Raw genomic sequence first — 17,784 nt, forward strand, 5'->3', positions numbered from 1 at the left:
AATATTTTATTTATTATTTTTATTTTATGTGTGTGAGTGTATTGCCTGCATGTATGTGAGCGCACCCATGTAATGCAATGCCACGAAGGTCAGAAGAGAGCTTCAGATTCCCCTGGAACTGGAGTTAAAGACGGTTTGAAGCCACCATGTAGGTGCTGGGAATTGAACCTGGGTCTTCTGCAAGAGCAGTCAGTGCTCTTAACCACTGAGCCATCTCTCCAGCCCCCAAGAGTTACTCTTAAAGGGTTAATTATCTGAGTGGGAAAACAGAATCTTCTCCAAAAAGAACCAAGGAATGCTGGTGCTTACATCCCAAGGTGGCAGACCTGGGTCAGAATCCACATCATCCTCATTTTCTGTGTGTATAAGCAAGTTCTTTCATTTCCCCTAATATCAATATTTCTCGTATTAAAAAATAAGAATATACTTCATATTTCTAGAAGAGCTAAATTAGATGTTTCATATAAACAGGATCTTGCAGTTAAAAAAGGCTTTGCTAATTGTTTACCCTATTTCCTTCTGTAATGTAATAAGGTTTATTCTAAGAGATATGGGAAGCTTACCTTATCCATACTAGGGAAAAAGGACAGTCCTTATGAAGACATATGCATCAGTCACTGGCAGTATACATCCGCTAGCTCCCAGGGAAGTGTGGGAAGGAAGCATTTCTATGGATGAACATGGGGACCCTCCATTCCACTGCTTTAGGTCAGAGCTCAACTTGCCACCTCAAGCAGCTCTCCTGCAAGAACTCTCTGGAAAAGGGGTGCCACAGGGTCCAGTATGCTAGAACACTGCTTGGTGCAGAAACCATATGCTGCTTTCTGGGTCCTACAGCTCAGGGGCTGAAGGGCCAGAGCATCCTGACCTATAGGTTTAGTCTTCCCAGCATCCAGCAGTGGGAAGATGCTTCTAAAGAACCAACTACTGCGTCTGTTCAGGATTTCCCTCTAGTGGTCACTGTTGAGGTGTTAAGAAGCCCTATTCAGCAACATGGACCCAACAAGTCTTTTCAATAATAGCTTGTCTTCTCTGAATGAAACCATTTCCATGTCCAAAGTCCACAGAAGCAAGCCCAGTAGAAACCAAAGGCACTTAGTCTCTGAGAATGGTTGGTGGATTTTCTGTTGATGTTCTTTTATGTCTAATCTATTATGCCAAAAAGAGACGTTCATCAACATCTCATCACAGGCAGCACTAACAGCAGCAAAATGCTTACTCCTGTCAAGAGTTTGAAGAACGTGTAAGAGTTTAAAGTTTAAACATTAAACTTTTTAGGTTCAAATAAAGAGTTTTATAAAGCACTCATGAAGTAACAAGAGGTACACATGAGGAATAAGCTCCCAGCCAGGGTGGAAATACCTGGAAACATTGTCTTTCATAAAAGTGGCAATGCACCTGCTAAGGGCCTGATCTTGAGCTTGAATGGGGGGGCAGGGTATTTTCCTAGGCAGCAGGAACAATGTTCTTTCCAACTCTAATTTTTTATCCGGGTCCTAAATCAGCTTGTTTGGCACCTTGTCTTCCCAGGTCTTTTACTCTTACTTTATCACTGTTGGCAATTTACTCTAACTGGATTGACTTTCAGATTCCATCCAAAAGCCAGACAGGAAGCCCTTCTCCTTTGGCCTCTCTTCAGTCTCATCCACCCAGGAATTCTCTTTTCCACACTGTTATCAGGGAAAAGTCTTTTGTCTACCAATGATTGTAAATAAAATCTCTCTCTCTCTCTCTCTCTCTCTCTCTCTCTCTCTCTCCCTCCCTCCCTCTCTCTCCCCCTCTCTCCTCTCTTCTCTTTCTGGGGCAGGGAAGGGGGCGTATCTGACCAGTATTCCAAACAGGCTTTTAAAAGCTCCTGGAGAGGCTGGAGAGGTGGCTTAGTGGTTAAGAGCACTTGCTGCTCTTGCAGAGGATCCACATTCAATTCCCAGCACTCCCATGGCAGCTAACAACTGTTACTCCAGTTCCAGGGAATCCAACACCCTCTTCTGGCCTCTGCAGACATTGCACAACACAGGTGTACTTACATACATGCAGACAAAACACTCATGCACATAGACACATAGAATAAATAAATTTTTTTTAAAAGCTCTAGGAACTCAGAACATTTTCAAGAAAGATTGCATGGAGTAAAGCAGACCTCACATTCTTGCCAAAATGACAAAAAATTAATTGTGTGTTAAGGTGGAAGGGTAAAGAGAGGCTGCTCTCAGCCAAAGGAGCAGCAAATTCCTTAACACTGAAATATGTGTAGTGTATGTTTAGTGAGACTAGAACTAGACAGAAGTCATAGTTAGGAGAAATCATAAATGCAGTGGCAGATAGGGCAAGGCTGCATTCTTGAACGAATAAGGGCTGAGCATAGATTTGCCATGGTAGATATACAGCAAACTCTCTGAGGAAAGAGTGTGGCTGGGTGATACCTGTATTTACAGCCTTTAGAGGAGCAAGAGGTATCCTTGCATGTGCACAGGTTATAGTGTGGAAAAGAAGTAAAGGAGAGAGAAAATGTGTAAGAGGGCAGTCAGGGAGGGCAGATCTGTGCACATGTGCCAGCTTGGGACAAGGATCAGAAGTGTGGGGTATTTGGAGATGAATCAGGGCACTCTTCCTGACATTGCCACTTGACTAAAGTTCCTTTTGATCGTGAACCACATTTAAAGGGAAATTTCTATTATAAATGAGTTCCAACTGGTTTCATGCCCTTCTGCTTCTGCACTCTGTCCTGTAATGTGTCCCTTCTCTCACTGTGCATCTTACCTCTTTAAGTAGCGTCTCCATGGTCGGCCTCCAGAGCCTGACTCCCCCATTTGTTTTCTGTTGCAGCTTCTTCGCCGTGAGTCTTGGTTTTGCCACCACTAAGTCTGCTTGGAGGTGGAATCCCGCCTTCTGTTTTTGGTCTACCTGCTTTTATGACAATGATGGCAGGAGTCTTCTACCTTCACTGCTGCATTCCCCTGCCCAGTTCTTCCTTCCAGAACTCTTTGTCTCTGCTATTCCATGACTTTACTGGCATCTCCAAGATTCACTCATGATTAACCAGGAATGTATCCTGTTCTGCACAACAGAAGACACCTGGTCAGATGTCATCTCTTTTTCATGACAGAACTGTGGGGGGTTTTCTTCACATTTATCACCCAAAGGACATTGATGAATTTGGGTGGTACCCAAGGAATGTCAAAGATTCCTGCTTAGCCCTCTGAAAGGCCATAATGTCACACTTTTCAACTTAGAGTCATATACTGGGTGCCCAGGTAACAGTTTAATTTTGGGGGGGATGTAGAGGCACAGTGGATCCCTAACTGAAATAGAGTAAATATAATAACCAAAAGCCATGGTCCCCAGAGCATTGGTTTTCCTCTGGAACATGACATGAGGGCAGCAGAGGAAAACGGAAGGGCTTCCCATCTGAATGAAGGATACCCAGGCATATGGAAGGTGTTTGTTTTAAAGGAGACATTCGAGGCAGGAATGTGAATTACACAGGGAAAGCAGGCAAACCTCAGACTTAGAGGGACTGCTGTTCACTTATTATTCTGTTCTTAAGTAAAGGCAGGATTGCCATAGCAACATGCCCCAGGCTGAGTGGCTTAAACAGCAGACAATTGCCTGCTCACAGTTCTGGAAGTTGGAAATCCAAGGTCAGAGTGCCAGCAGGTCTGGCTTCCTCTGAGGCTTCTTGCCCTGGCTTGCAGACAACCATCTTTCCCTGCATCCTCACATGGTCAACCCTCTGTACACAGGCATCCCTGGGGTCTTATCATAGTAAAATGAGATGGGTTTGGGATTGACCTTCACATCCTCATTTCAATTTAATCATATCCCTAAAGGCCATATACCCAAATAGAGTCACAATTTCAGTTACTAGGCATTATTGCTTTGACATAAGAATTTGGGAGGGAGCGTAATCTAGCATGTAACAGGCAGCAGAGGGAACCTGTCTGGATACTAATAATCATCCTTGCTAATATTTATCAAGTATAGTTCTGTACCTGAAATTGTTTTAACTGTTTTTCATATGTTATTCTGTCTTTCCTTCATAGTCATACAATATGTAATAGAATGGATTATAAATCGGTTATTTCTACCATTTCTTCTGAATTCATGAGCATCATTTGTGTCTTTTTAAAAAATATTTTATTATTTTTATTTTATGTGTATGCGTGTATTGCCTGCATGTATGTGAGCACACCTGTGTTGTGCAATGCCCCAGGAGGACAGAAGAAGGAGTCGTATCCCCTAGAACCGGAGTTACAGACAGTTGTTAGTTGCCATGTGGGTGCTGGGATTTGAACCCAGGACTTCTGCAAGAACAGCCAGTGTTCTTAACTGTTGAGCCATCTCTCCAGGCCCCCATTTTGTATCTTACATGGCAATAGTTAATACTGTACCCATGTGTATGACCTTGGATTCCCTTGGTTAAGTGTGAGTTGGAATAATGGGATGATCTTACCCTCAAGCTTTGATTGGTACATGGTGTTTGGGAAGAATAAGGCTACCTTTTTCAACCCATTACCAAAAGCATCACCTCAGTGAGGAGATGAGGTGGTGGGCATGGGAGGGCCACTGCCTCCTAAGAGGCCTTACACTGAATGTTCTCTCTGTGCATTCGAGCTTCCTGCTGCCTTCTTTGGCTGAAAACTCAAGACTGAGATCTTCATGGCATACTCACTCACACATGCTGGACAGCCCCCAACACACCACTGCATCTTCTTTCCAAACACTTGGCCTAGAACTGCTCATTCATCCACCTAGCCACTCAGTCAAAGAGTTGTTATTTATTCATCTTTTCAGATTATGACACAAATCGACCTAGCTGCAGGTCTGAGCACCGTGCTTCCCATGCGTGACCTTGATCTAAACTTCCTCACCTGTTGGTCTCCATGGCTTCACCTGGGAAATAAATGCTTGTACTTGCCCACCCCAAACCCCACCCCTGCCCAGCAGTTTGACTGCTCCACACCGCATGAAGAGGTGCTGCTGTTTCTGTCTGGAACCCAACCCCAATAGTGTGCTACACTGTACAGCCATTTTTCCAGTCTCTCTCCCCACTCTCCTTTGTAGGGTTCCTGGCCTGCACACCCAGCAAGTGTACCTACCACTATGACTCTTCCATTCCACTTCCCAATCTCCTTTCTCCTCCAGGGTCACTTACAGGGAATTCTTTAAGTTTGTCCATAGGCAAACCTGCCTTTGGGACTATGAGGTAATCACCATGGAAAACTATAACTTTCCTATAGGCCTCCAGGGCAGCTCTGTGCCACCCTGTCAACTCAGTGAGGGTGCTGCTAGTGTGGGTGAAGAGTGACACCAGACTTTTTGTCTCTTCTCTGGCCTTGCAGGAGGCTCTGTCGGTGGTGAGTGACGATCAGTCCCTCTTTGATTCAGCCTACGGAGCGGCGGCCCATCTCCCCAAGGCAGACATGACTGCTTCGGGGAGTCCTGACTACGGGCAGCCCCACAAAATCAACCCCTTGCCACCACAGCAGGAATGGATCAACCAGCCAGTGAGGGTCAACGTCAAGCGGGAGTATGACCACATGAATGGGTCCAGGTAAGACTGCTAGAGCTGACCTGTCTGGGGCCCTGGAAACTTCAGGCACAGTTTCTTCCCAGATCACCCTAAGATCTGCACCACATAGCTGCTGGCTTTTAGAGCACTTGCAGTGTGTGTGGGAGATGGGGGGGTGCTCTGGTGCTGGACCAGGGAGTTTGTATCAGTCTCTGGATAACTGAGGAAAGAGACACCTATAGAACTGAAGGCAAGGAGGGAGCCCAGGAAGCCCAATTGGCTCCCAGGTTCCAGGTGCGGCCCACAGAAGCCAAGTTAGGGTCAGGTTCATTCCAAGGCTCATTGCAGATACCAAAGAACACTTGTTTGGTGTCAGGCTCTGGCCCAGATCCGGACCCTCTGGGGGATAACTATGCGGTAAAATGCCCTGCCCTGTCCTGTTGAGGATGTTTAACCCTTCTGGGTGGGACTCACCAGAGAGAACTGTTCTTCTAGTAAAAGTGGAGAAGTGGTGAAAAAGGTGAACGCAGGGAAGGGCTGCCTGTGCCTGGGAGCCAGCCTCACACCTAGGAAGTGTGTGTGAAGGACTTTGGCAAAGGTGCTTGAGACAGATAAGACTCTTAGAGAACTGGAGTGAGGAGAGTCTAGGAAGAGGAAAGCCACCCAAGCAAGGAGCCCAACCCCATGGACAGGTAGCCTTGGTTTCAGGTCCTGCCTCTACATTATCACCAAATTATCTAAATCCCTCTGAGTACCAGCTTCCTTCTGTCTCAGTCAGGGATGAAATACTCCTTCACAGGCTTAGCAAGTATGCTTCTGCAGAGAAAGAAGCCAGGACACTGCCCAACAGTGTTAGTGACCACTATTCACAAAGACTTGAAAGAGAAGACATTAGCCTTGCTCATTACCTGATAATTCCCAGTGGATTACCAGATAATCCAGCTAGAAGCACAAGAAGATAAAAATAAAAGAAGCAAGATAAGACCTTGACTGGTAGGCTAAGAAACCAGGCCATTTACTCCATAGGCAGAGACTGGCCTCAAGTACAGACATGCCGTTGATCAGAGCTGTGAGTCAAGGCTGATGAGGTGATAGTCATTGTCCACAGGGGTCTGAGACAGGAAAATCAGAAGGATAAGAAGTTACTGAAACATTCTAGATAAGAAACCATAAAATTCTTGGGTAGGGTGACAGTAATGATTCCAGAAATGCAAAAGGGTAGACACATAAAGGGCATATCAAAGAGGTAATTACTGGGGCTGAGGCTGAATAAACATTGAAGTAGAGCAGGTGAGAGGAAAGAATCAGAGGCAGCTGAGTCTGGACATTAGCAAGGATGGTGTAGTTAGTAAATGGTCAGTTAGAGAGGGGAAGTGCTCTTGGGAAAGATGCCAGCCAGCATTTCTTTTAGGACTGGTCATGAGCAAGTGATATAACCTCTAGATTAAAATGTCACTAGGTTTTGGAAGATTTGGGACTGAAATTGAGGCTTGGGCATCATCTCTAAGGAGGATTAACTGTACAAGTGAGTCATGGAGGAAACAAGTCTGGAGAGAGACTAGTGGAGGGAGGGAGAGAGTGGGTAGGGACACTGGGAGAGTTCCTTCAGATTCAGATCTGCCTTTTAGAACCTTCAATCCTACCACACGTCTGTCCTGCCAACTAAAACCAGGGAGTGGGACCCCGGCCACCCTTCCAGAGTCTGAACCAGGAGCCCCTCAAAGGCACTTCTTTCTGCAAAAACAACGTCAGTGCTGCTGTGGTTCCCACAAGTCAGTCACAGGGCATAGTTCATCAAACACTTATATCCATAGTCTTTTATCACTTGCTCCCTGCCACTCTCCTAGAAAGTCAACATTTTAACCCTGTTTCTACAGAGAAAGGAAGCCAAGATGGCGCCTGCCCGGGCTTTCTGATTCCATAGGCATCGTCCTGCTCCTCCCTCTCTGCCTGTGTGTCATGGTTCTGTACTGTGGTCTCATTCTGCCATCACCCACTGGTAAGGCCAGTTCAAAAATGCCTCCCAAATTTCCCTGACCACAAAGAGCTCCTGTTGCTTGTTGAGAATCCATATCCCAGTATTGGAGATTCTACGGTTTTATAGCCTGGATGCAGCTACCAGTTACTCTCAGTGCCCCTCAAGCCAACAGTGTCTCTTCCAGCTACTGCAGGGACATCCTGTTCTCCCTTCTTCCTCCAGCTTTCCTGCGGTCTATTCTCCATTCAGGGTCATCCTTTCAAAAGATTTAGCCCTCTTGTTCAAAACCCTTTAGCATCTTACGACAAAATCTAAAGTCCTTAGCCTGGCCTTATCATCCCTTCCACATTCTCCCTGGATCACTCCTTCCCCACATCACACAGACTAGCTGCTCCTGGACACCCTAGCACACAACTGCCTCAGCTTATCATCACTACATTTATTCTTTCTAGAGCATTCCTATGATCATTTCATAGGGCTCTCTCCTTTGTGAGACTCAGGTCTTTGTCTGAATATCACCTCTTCAAAGTCTTGCCTGACTGTCTCCCAGGCTAAAACATCAACCCATCAATTCTCTTTCCTCTGCTAGATTGTTTTAGTTCTTATTACCTCCCTCACTAGAGTGTGGGAAGGACTTAGGTTCACTGAGCAGTGCCTGACACATCATGGATACTCAAGAAGTAGTTAAATAGATAACTCAGTGGGGACACAGTTAAGGGGGACATGGTCCGGTTGCTTGCTTAAGGTCATGTAGGTACAAGTTGAGTCTCCCTTACTGGAAATGTTTGGGCTATGTTTTATATTTCAGACTTTTTCAGGTTTGAGTACATTTATGTACACAGTGAGATATCTTAGGGATGGGCCCAAAGTCTAAACACGGCATTTAGTGTGTTTCATATGCACATGTGTATGCAGCCTTTCAATAATGCTGTATTTATTTTTAATGTATTTGGACTGTGATCTCTCATGTAAGATCAAATGTGGAATTTTCTACCTGTAACATTTTGTTGGCATTAAAATATTTCAGATTTTGGAGCATGTCAGAGACAGATTTCCAAATGAAGAGTGCCTTACATGCCACTAATGACGGAGCCAGGACAGAGCTCCAGTTGTACAGAGTTAGTCCCCTTGATTCAGAGCTTAGGTAGTGCTACCAAGTCTGCATCTCTGAGCTCACAGTTCCCTCCCCTGCTTCCTTAGGACTCCTGAGCCCTCCAGGCTATTGATTCTGAGCTAAGGGAGTCATCCAAGGAACCTGACTTTCAGCTCCCACTTTCCAGTTCATACCTGACTTTGGTCACACAGACACAAGTTGAAGGATGCCTGTGTGATTATCAAAAGCCAGCAAGATATTTATCTGGTTTTGGTTACACAACGTAGCCTTGGCTTCCAATTCACCTGTCCTGACTAGCAGGTGGTATACTAGATTCAGAAAGACTGAAGTACTCTCACTTCCTCTCACTTCATCCACAAAGATGGTCTACTGGGCTCGCAGAGCCAACTGAGTAAACAGTTAGGGCCCACACCTAAAAAATAACCTCTAAGCACTCACATAAAAAGAAATAATAAGGAGCCCAGAGCAGAGATCTTCAGAAAGATGCCTTTATTTAAGGTATGGCCAACTCAGATTCTAGTACCTAACTATGCAAAAAAATGGCATGTAAAAACTCAGGGCATTGTATCATTTGTCTATAATCCCAGTGCTGGGAGGTAGATATAGGCAAATCCCTAGCCAGCCAACCTTGCCTACTCAGTGAGTCCCAGGTTGGTGAGAGACAAACTGCCTCAAAAAAACCATAATGACTCCTGAGAAACAACATCCAAAGTTGTTTTCTGGCCGCCACATAAATGTGCACCTCACATGAACACTAATAGAAACTTACACATACAAGAAGAAAGAGAGAGAGAGAGAAGAGCAGTAGATGCCAGTCCATTGGATTCTTTCCAAGCACTGTGCTTCTTCTAACACTGATAATAACACTTCGTTATTTGCATATGATTTTTTGATTTTTGATAGTTTCATACATATATAGAATGTATTGTGGCTGTATTTGCCCCCTTGTTACCCTCTATTATCCTACTTCCTTTCCCTCTGAACCCATTCTTCTCCCAGCTAGTCTCCACATGGCTAACACTGTTGAAAAAAATGACACCCCTTTCTGCAGTGACTATAACAGTCCTCAGGAAGAGGTGGAGTCTCATGGGCACCTCCTCTAACCATGAAGGAATGTCGAAGAGCCCATTCTTGTGCAGGTACCTGCTGCTGCTGTGTGTTCATGATTATACCAAGTTGTATCTGAATGTCAGCCTTTCGTGGCATCCCATCCCCATTCTTGGCTCTTAATTCTTTCTGCCCCTTCTTCTGCAATGTTCCCTAGGCCTGGGTGTTGGGGGAGGTGGTACAAATGTTCCATTTAGGACTGAGCACTCAATAGCACTTATTCTGAGTACTTTGATCAGACATGAGTCTCTGCATTAACCATCACCCTCTATAAAAGGAGCTTTTCTACCCCAGGCTGAAAGTGGCAGGAGCCTGTGGGTATAAACATAAATATTTAGAAGAAAGTTTGACAACATGTTCATAGAGGGGAAATAGCAGCTGCACATTCCCCTTGGGCCAATGATCTTCCCAGCCACAGTCTTTTGGCCAGATTTTATGGTACCAGATGTGTATTTCCTTGTAATAGGTCTCCAATTGCAAGTGGTTGGCTACCCCCAATATAGTCATGCCACTGGTGTACCAGTGGGCATACCTTGCCTGGCAGGTTGGTATTGTATAGCAAGCATGGTCTACAGCTGGATGAGACTGTTGATACATTTCCTCCACCAGCAGCCCGCAGGGTACCTTCTGGCACTATGAATGCTAGCCAGCAGGAAAGGAGTTTCCAGCTCAGTTCCAACTTGATTTCTCTGTGTTATAACCAAAATGTGTGGTGTCTTTAGCAATAGAGTTTTAACATCTAGTTCTGGTGGGAAACAAAGATTTGAATATGATGTGATCATTTTCAGAAGACCTATTTATCATAGCACAAAAGGTAAGGAGGGACAGTGAGAGGGCTCATCAGGGAAAGGTGCCTGCCACTAAGCCTGGTAGAATGAGAGAACTGATTCCTGCAAGTTGCCTCTGACTTGCATACTCATACCATGGCACATGTGTACCCACACACAGGCACACACACACACACACACATTTTAAAACTTTTTTAAAAGGTAGGGAAAATGTTTAAATGACTCTTAACTTCAGATGAGAAAGCAAAGCATGTGCACACGACTTGTGTGTTCTTGGCTTTTGAGCTAGCTCCATGCCAGACAGTGCTTCAGTACAGGAGTCGCTAGCCCTGTGTTGCTGCTGAGCACTGAAAATGTGCTCAGCACTGGAAATGTCCATGACTGAGTTGTGCTTAAATGTACATAGTGGACTTTAAAGACAGTCCAAGAAAACATAAGTCATATTATTGGCTGTTGATTACGTTGAAATGATCCTCTTTTGGCTATATTAATACATTCTACTATATTATTCAAATTCATTTCACATTTTATTTTAAAATACAGCTACTAGAAAGTTGAAAATGATCCATATGGCTCAAACGTATGACTCAAATCTACTTGGATTAAACAGTACTGGGGAAGAATGTTTCTGGCTGCCCTGTGGCTCATAGAGCATTCACACCACATTCTTTGATGAGCGTGGGTTTCTGAGTTATTTCATGCTTATTGGAGCCTCATAGATGTTTATGTCTCTGGCAGGAAGGAGGTACTCCATGTACCTGAAGCTGCAATGCCCTCTTGCCTTTATCCTAGCAGCAAGCCATCTGGACCAGAGGCAAAGGGTCACACAGAGGGACCGAGGTCCGAGGCGTCGGAGATGTTCTGGGTTGCCCAAGTTGTGGGAGGTTTGCACTGTCTGCTTTCCCATCTTCTTGTTGTGGTTGAATCTGGTCGTCTTGAAACAGCATGGCCCGTAGGTTCTGTGTTGGGTATAAACTTCAGCAATTCTATCCAAGCTGTGGTCTGCAAATAACTCTCAGCTTCATCCTGCCTCAACCACGGGGATTGGAGAAAGCATTCCATGAAGGAAAGAATATCAGTTTGTAGGGGAGGAAACGCCATGACTTGCTTTAGCTACCTCACATCTAGGATCTGGGCTCAGCATCACTTGTCTTGAGACCTTCTGGACTGGCCAGCGGCATCAGGGGGCATTAGACACCCAGAGTCTCCTGCTCTTCCCTCAGAAAGATGAGCCTTCTGTTCCCTTTAACCTATGCCTCTCTAGTATACCTTAAACCTTGCAAGAGACAGGCCCCACGCCACCTATTTAGAAAGCCATACTCAGGATTCTGAGAGAATGTTCTATATCTACTGTGTGTGGAGATGAAGCAGATATATTTTTACCTTGGTAATTTGCTTTAGTTTATTATATTTCCTTTTCAAAAACAATAAATCACCTCTGTGCATGTATCTCACAGAAATGCTACAGGCAACACAGATTCCTTAGTTATGCAATGTGTATGCTACATGGAATATACATGGATGAACCCTAATGCAGCCATGCACGTGACTCAGGGAGCCCTTGCAACTTCATAGTAACTGTGTGGGTATTCCTTGAGTAGTCCTCTTCAACTGCCTAGGCTGCAGATTTGTGATCTGATGATGCACCTTGTGTCTGGCTGTACTGAGTTAGATGGGAAGGTATCTTTGGGAGAAGTCTTTGAAAACCCTCTCATCCCAACTCCCACGATTTTGCACCTTCTTTTAAATCTGCAGGCACTTTGGGAATTGCTGGCAGTCTTTCTAAAGCAGTGTGCACTAAGTACACAGATATAGAAGCAGGGGACTAAGGAGCTTATGCCCAAGGAGCTTGTGTTGTTTTGCCATGGCCTACTGGCCTGTGGCCTTCCCCAGCCCTGAGACAAAGATGCTCTGAGTTACACTCTCAAGCCGTCACTTCCTCCCTGCTCTATTGTGGCAGCCCCAAACCCTCTTGTCACCTGTCCCAGTACAGTCAGCTGCCTGTGGGCCCCAACCCCTTGCTAGCTGCAAACACAAGCTTCAATACAAATTAACAGCAGTGTAGGCAAGCTGAATGGCCAAACCTCTTCCCCCGCTAGGGCTTCCCGCCTCCCCTCCCTCTTGTTTTCCTCAAGCCCTCTTCACAGGCGCCAGCTGCCTCGTTAGAGAGCAGCAGCCTTTATGCTGGGCTTCACCTGGACCCACCCAGAGCAGTGGCCACTAAGCCCATGGCTGCGCTGTCTGGCAGAGGCAAAGAGGATGGAGGCCAGTCTGGGGGGCAAGCGAGTGAGCCTGCGAGGTACAGCTTCCTTCTTTCTAGCACTGAGCTTCAATAGGAAGGCCAGCTATGCAAGGGCAGAGGTCCTGGGTGGGTATCAGGGCTGCTTCCTAAAGATGTCCCTTTGCAGGCTTTGGGACAGCTGTCTGGGACCAAGAACAAGGTTTTATTTCAAAGAAGGCAGGCCCGGAGGATGCAGTGGAGGAAGGCTGGAGGAAGGAGGAGTGCTGTGGGCTAGTGAACAAGGAGGTTCCACCCACTGGTTGGCCAGGTACTACCAGTATTGGAACCAGAGAAGCCCTGCTCCTTTGCACCTGCTCCAGCCATGCTCAGGGCATCCTTGTTATTGGTCACCACCGTGTAGGCTCTGCCGGATGCCTCACCTTTTCAAAATTTGTTTTCACTCTAGACTGCAGAGGCCACCCCTGCCAACCATGCCAAATATGTACATAAAGGGCCACGAACCATACTGGGCCACTGGTTTGGGTGGTTCTGGGATCTTATCTTCTGCACTGAAGCCAATTTTAAATGCCAAATTCCAGGGCCCAGCTCATGTGGAAAAAAAACGTTTTCAAATTCTTCTCCTCAATACTCATTAGTGGGGGAAGACCTTGGAATAGGTACCTCCTCTTGTGCTGTCTCCTGCCCCCAGCTGCCTGGCTCTGGGCACCCTGCAGGGGAGGTGTGTGTCTGTCAACCCTACCCTCTTCCACAGCAGTCTTTCCCCACAGCCACCAACCAATGAAAACCCTACTGTTTTGGTTTCAAGTCAACTTAATCCTGCAAGCTTCTCTGACATTTGGACAGTTTCTCATCTGATGACTATGGGGGAAGGCTATCAGATGGTGGTCATCTGTATGTGTGAGTGTAGAAGCCTATGCATGCACATATGTGATGAGAGGGTGTGTATTTCTGTATGTATGTGTGGTAGCCTATAGGTGTGTACATGCATGCCTGTGCCTATTATATAAATGTGTTATAGTGTGTATATGGGACTTAGTGTGTATCACTGTATGGATGTGTATGTTTAAGGAATATACATATGTGTACATTTGTATTATGTGTAGGTATATAACAAACCATAGATATGTGTATGTATATGTGTGTGAAAACATGTATTGGTTGGAATAGTATATGTGTGTGCATGTGTGTGAATATGTGTATGTGTGCTGGAGTTCCTAGGCATACATGTACAAGTTGATATTATATACATGTTGTGTTTAGTAGAGTTGGGGGTATAGTGAATTGTTAGTGTGTGTGTGTATACGTAGCAAAATTATTAGCATCTGAATGTATTGTGCATGCGTGTGTGCTGTGCATGGTGGTGGTGGGGGCGGCGGTGGTGGTAATGTGTGTACATGTGCACATAGTTTTCCGTGGGGTGGGGTGGGAGGGCTAGTGTTCTTGGGCCAGCTCAGCTCAGACACAGGCACCAGGGCCTGACTGGGGCTGCTTCATCTCAAGCCAAGTCCTTCAACAGCAGAAGCCAAAGGGCCAAGCACTGGTGAAAAGCCCTGATGTGCTACTGCCTCCCCTCTGACTGCCATGGGGACATTAAACCTTCAGCAATCCGGGACTCTGACGGCTGGTTCTTGGTTCTCTGCCTGGAAAAACAGTAGGCGAATAGTAAAACCTTAAATTTTAACATGTGTAAGTTATACATCTTATTTTCATTTTCAGCCCATGTTCCCCTCTGTAAGACATCAGGAAAAAATTACCGTCTGACTTCTAATATCTCAGTGGAGCATTTATCTCCCAGCTATGATAAGTGATCTTCAATATTTTTTCCTTTCAGATTAAGAAACAAATTCATTTAATTTTCTTTATTGAATGTACTCAGGCCTCCCCACCCTGCCTGAGTCTCGTGAGTCCTGGGCTGCTTTCCCTCCTCCTGGCCTGCACACTGCTCTCCCTGCCGTGGGGATGGGTGAGTCCCTATCAGGCAGGGACTGTTCTTTAAGGGCTTTCAGTAATCCAGCCTGTTCCTGTCCACTGCAGAGTAGCAGAAGGTAGAGTGACAGAGGGCAGCATCCAGGCCAGAAGAACATTGGGAGAGTTAGTATGTAGTTCTGGCAGACTGATCTGAACTTTGTCTGACCTCATTGATTTGAAGCCGGGTTTGGAAACTCTCAAGAGAACTGGCCATATCCCAGGCTGCAGGAATAATGCTTGCTGCTTGGCCTGACTATACCCCAATTCCTGCTGCACCTTCCAGGTGTTCCCCGTGGTCCCTCTGCTGGAGAGACTGAGTGAGACCTGAGCAAACCAGGATGGCTCCTCCCCCAGAATGCTGAGAGCTCCTGAGGCTATGCTGTGTGGCTGGGGATCTGTGGAGCATTCTATGTATACACTCCACAACACCAGGTGGCCACAGGAGGTGTGTCAGCCTAACTGTCCAGCCCATTGCTCAATGCCAAATGCTACAAAATACCAAAGGCTAGCTGGTGTTGGTCGAGCCCAAGTTGGGTGATGATATACTTTCTTCCCTGTTCCATGCTGCTTACTCTGTGAACTTACTGCTCCGGGTTGCAAAATGCTACAAGAACCATTACCTAAAAGGATAATGTTCCTAGTGTCCATCCCTCTTCCATGCAGCACCCAGCATTTCTGCATGTGGACTTCGATAGAGCAACTTAACACTGGGGACTTGGCTCTGCGCTACTTTAACTAGCTGTATGACTCTGAGCCAGTTACCACACCTTTCCACTTCCATAGTTGTAAAGGGGAGGTAGTAATCCTTGGTCCTGTAACCAAGGCAAACACAAAGTGTGGTGGGACTGTGGAGAAAGCATGTCTGTGAAAGGACTAATGAGTGTGGGGAAATGGCTGGCAATCAGGCTAACACTGCAAGCTGCAGGCAGACTGGGAGGGCTGTAGGCCATGGGAAGAAATTCACTTAGGAGCTGTCTGTAAGTACTGTAATTATAGGATTGGGCAGGGCTCTGCAGAGAGACCTGGTGGTAGTATGGAGGGTGGCAATAAGTTGTCATTGTCAGCATTATCCCAAGTGGGGCCCAAAGTGGCTCCATTGGTGTCTGAGTGACTGGGCCTACTCTTCTGAGACTGGAGAAAGCTGTCCCTACCTGATGACTTCCTTTGGTCTTTGTCTCCTCTCACCCCAGGGAATCACCAGTGGACTGCAGTGTCAGCAAATGCAGCAAGCTTGTGGGTGGAGGTGACTCCAACCCCATGAACTACAACAGCTACATGGATGAGAAGAATGGTCCCCCTCCTCCCAACATGACCACCAACGAGCGGAGAGTCATTGTGCCTGCAGGTACCTTGGGAACCAGCTACCTGGTCAGCACCCACATCCCCATTATTTGGGGGCTGTAATGGAAGGGTAGGCCTGTCCCAGGGAACATGGAAACTTTACCTAGTACCCTTAAGCCCTATGAAAACTTGAACCAGGGAAAGTTGCACATCCTCTTGGACTCTCTAGCTGCCATTCAAAATAGGACTCAAATGCCACCAGAACCCTGGCATGCTGATTCCAGAGGTCCCATTCTCAAGCATAGCACATGGCAGACTACATGAGTGGTCTGGTACCCTAGGATGAGGCCCACCCAGGAGCAGAGGCAAGGCTGCCTCAACCCAAAAGGAGTACCATGGGTCCCCACACCCCCCACTCTTGCTTCTAAGGAGGGCAGCTCCTGATGTCCACCCTTCCCTCAGGCATGTACTTCCTGGCTCCTTCTAGGTTCCACCTTTCCAAAATTACAGCCAACCCTTTCAGTTTTAAAATAGAAATAACTATATTTAACAAACGGAACGCCTCCACATTTGTGCCACAAGTTATGTCATTATGCAGAAATAGCCTCTTTTTCCTAGGTATTGGTACTCTTGGTCACAGAAAATAAAACCATTGTTCAATCCTCCAATCTATTGGAAGCCGCTCCATGCCACATGTAGAGTGGGTGCCAGGTGGAAAGAGTGGGGCATCCAGATCTTTAACAAAGCAAATACAGGCAGGAGCTAAAACTAATCTTACAAAAAAAAAAAAAAAAAAAAAAAAACTTTTGAAAAACCACTTCACCAGAGAGGTTAACTCCTTCCATTTGTAAATGTATAAATAGAGTCATATCTTAAGACAAAGGATTAGATATCTTTTCTGAAGGAATTTGTCTGTTGGTCTAAAGGATGACTGTGCTGGGTCTCTCCTTCCTCTGCCCTTGGTGTTGGTTTCTATGGGAAGTTGTGTCTGGTCTCTTAGGATGACAACCATGTCCCTGTGTTCTGGACTAAATTCAACATGACGGGATAGAAGGTGCCAAGAAGAAGCAGGAGAGGGATCTGTTTATTTATTTGGTGGTCTTTGAAATAGGATCTCACTATGTATCACTAGCTGGCCTAGAGCTCACTGTGTAAACCAGGCTGACCTTATGGCAGTCCTCCTGTCCCTGTCTCCTGGGTTCTGGGATTACAGGTATGTTCTGCCCATGCCTGGCCAGAAGAGCTTCATTTATCAGGGCTTTTCAGGTGCCAGGTAGCACGGAAATTGCTTTCCAAACTACATTACTACATTACTTAATTAATCTGCCACCTCCTTTAGGACACTAGCTGGTAATGGGTAACCCAGTGCATCTTCTCCCTTTGAAACAAACATGGTGGGAAACTCTCTGGACCCTTGGGGTGGGAAACACCCCAAGGCCTGGCTAAGCCTTTGCTATCAAACTCCCCTGCTCCAGCCCCACAGCTACTAGCACAGGAAGGAAATCTTGAAGGGCTGAGCTATTAGGGGATCATCAGAGATGGTCTCAGAGCAAGGCTGTTGTCACCATCTCATTTTGGTAGTCATAAAGAAGGGCATATGGAAAGATGTAAGCAGGAACTAGACTGCTTGATTGACCTTCTACCCTTTGAATGGCGTTGAAATGCTTTCAAAGTGAATAGCAAGATGTCAAGCTTTGCCAACTTGACCACAGCAGTAAAGATGCAAATAGTATAAATTTGTATCAAGTTGTTTCAAAGCACTCCATGTAATGGATTCACGAGCTGTGGAGCTGC

At 46.0% G+C, this 17,784-nt stretch overlaps 1 protein-coding gene across 3 annotated transcripts in view; it reads left to right on the plus strand.

The window, feature by feature from the left end:
• Fli1 (Fli-1 proto-oncogene, ETS transcription factor) overlaps positions 1-17,784 on the plus strand; it is a 133,179-nt gene that overhangs the window by 71,941 nt on the left and 43,454 nt on the right. For all 3 annotated transcript variants that reach the window (XM_008841364.3, XM_008841365.3, XM_008841366.3), the window contains 2 exons: positions 5,343-5,554; positions 15,900-16,054. In XM_008841364.3, coding sequence (XP_008839586.1) covers positions 5,343-5,554; positions 15,900-16,054 — 367 coding nt within the window. The remainder of the gene's footprint in view (positions 1-5,342; positions 5,555-15,899; positions 16,055-17,784) is intronic.

This window comes from Nannospalax galili, unplaced genomic scaffold (genome assembly GCF_000622305.1).
Source record: "Nannospalax galili isolate Female #2095 unplaced genomic scaffold, S.galili_v1.0 scaffold541, whole genome shotgun sequence".
Taxonomy (NCBI): Eukaryota; Metazoa; Chordata; class Mammalia; order Rodentia; family Spalacidae; genus Nannospalax; species Nannospalax galili.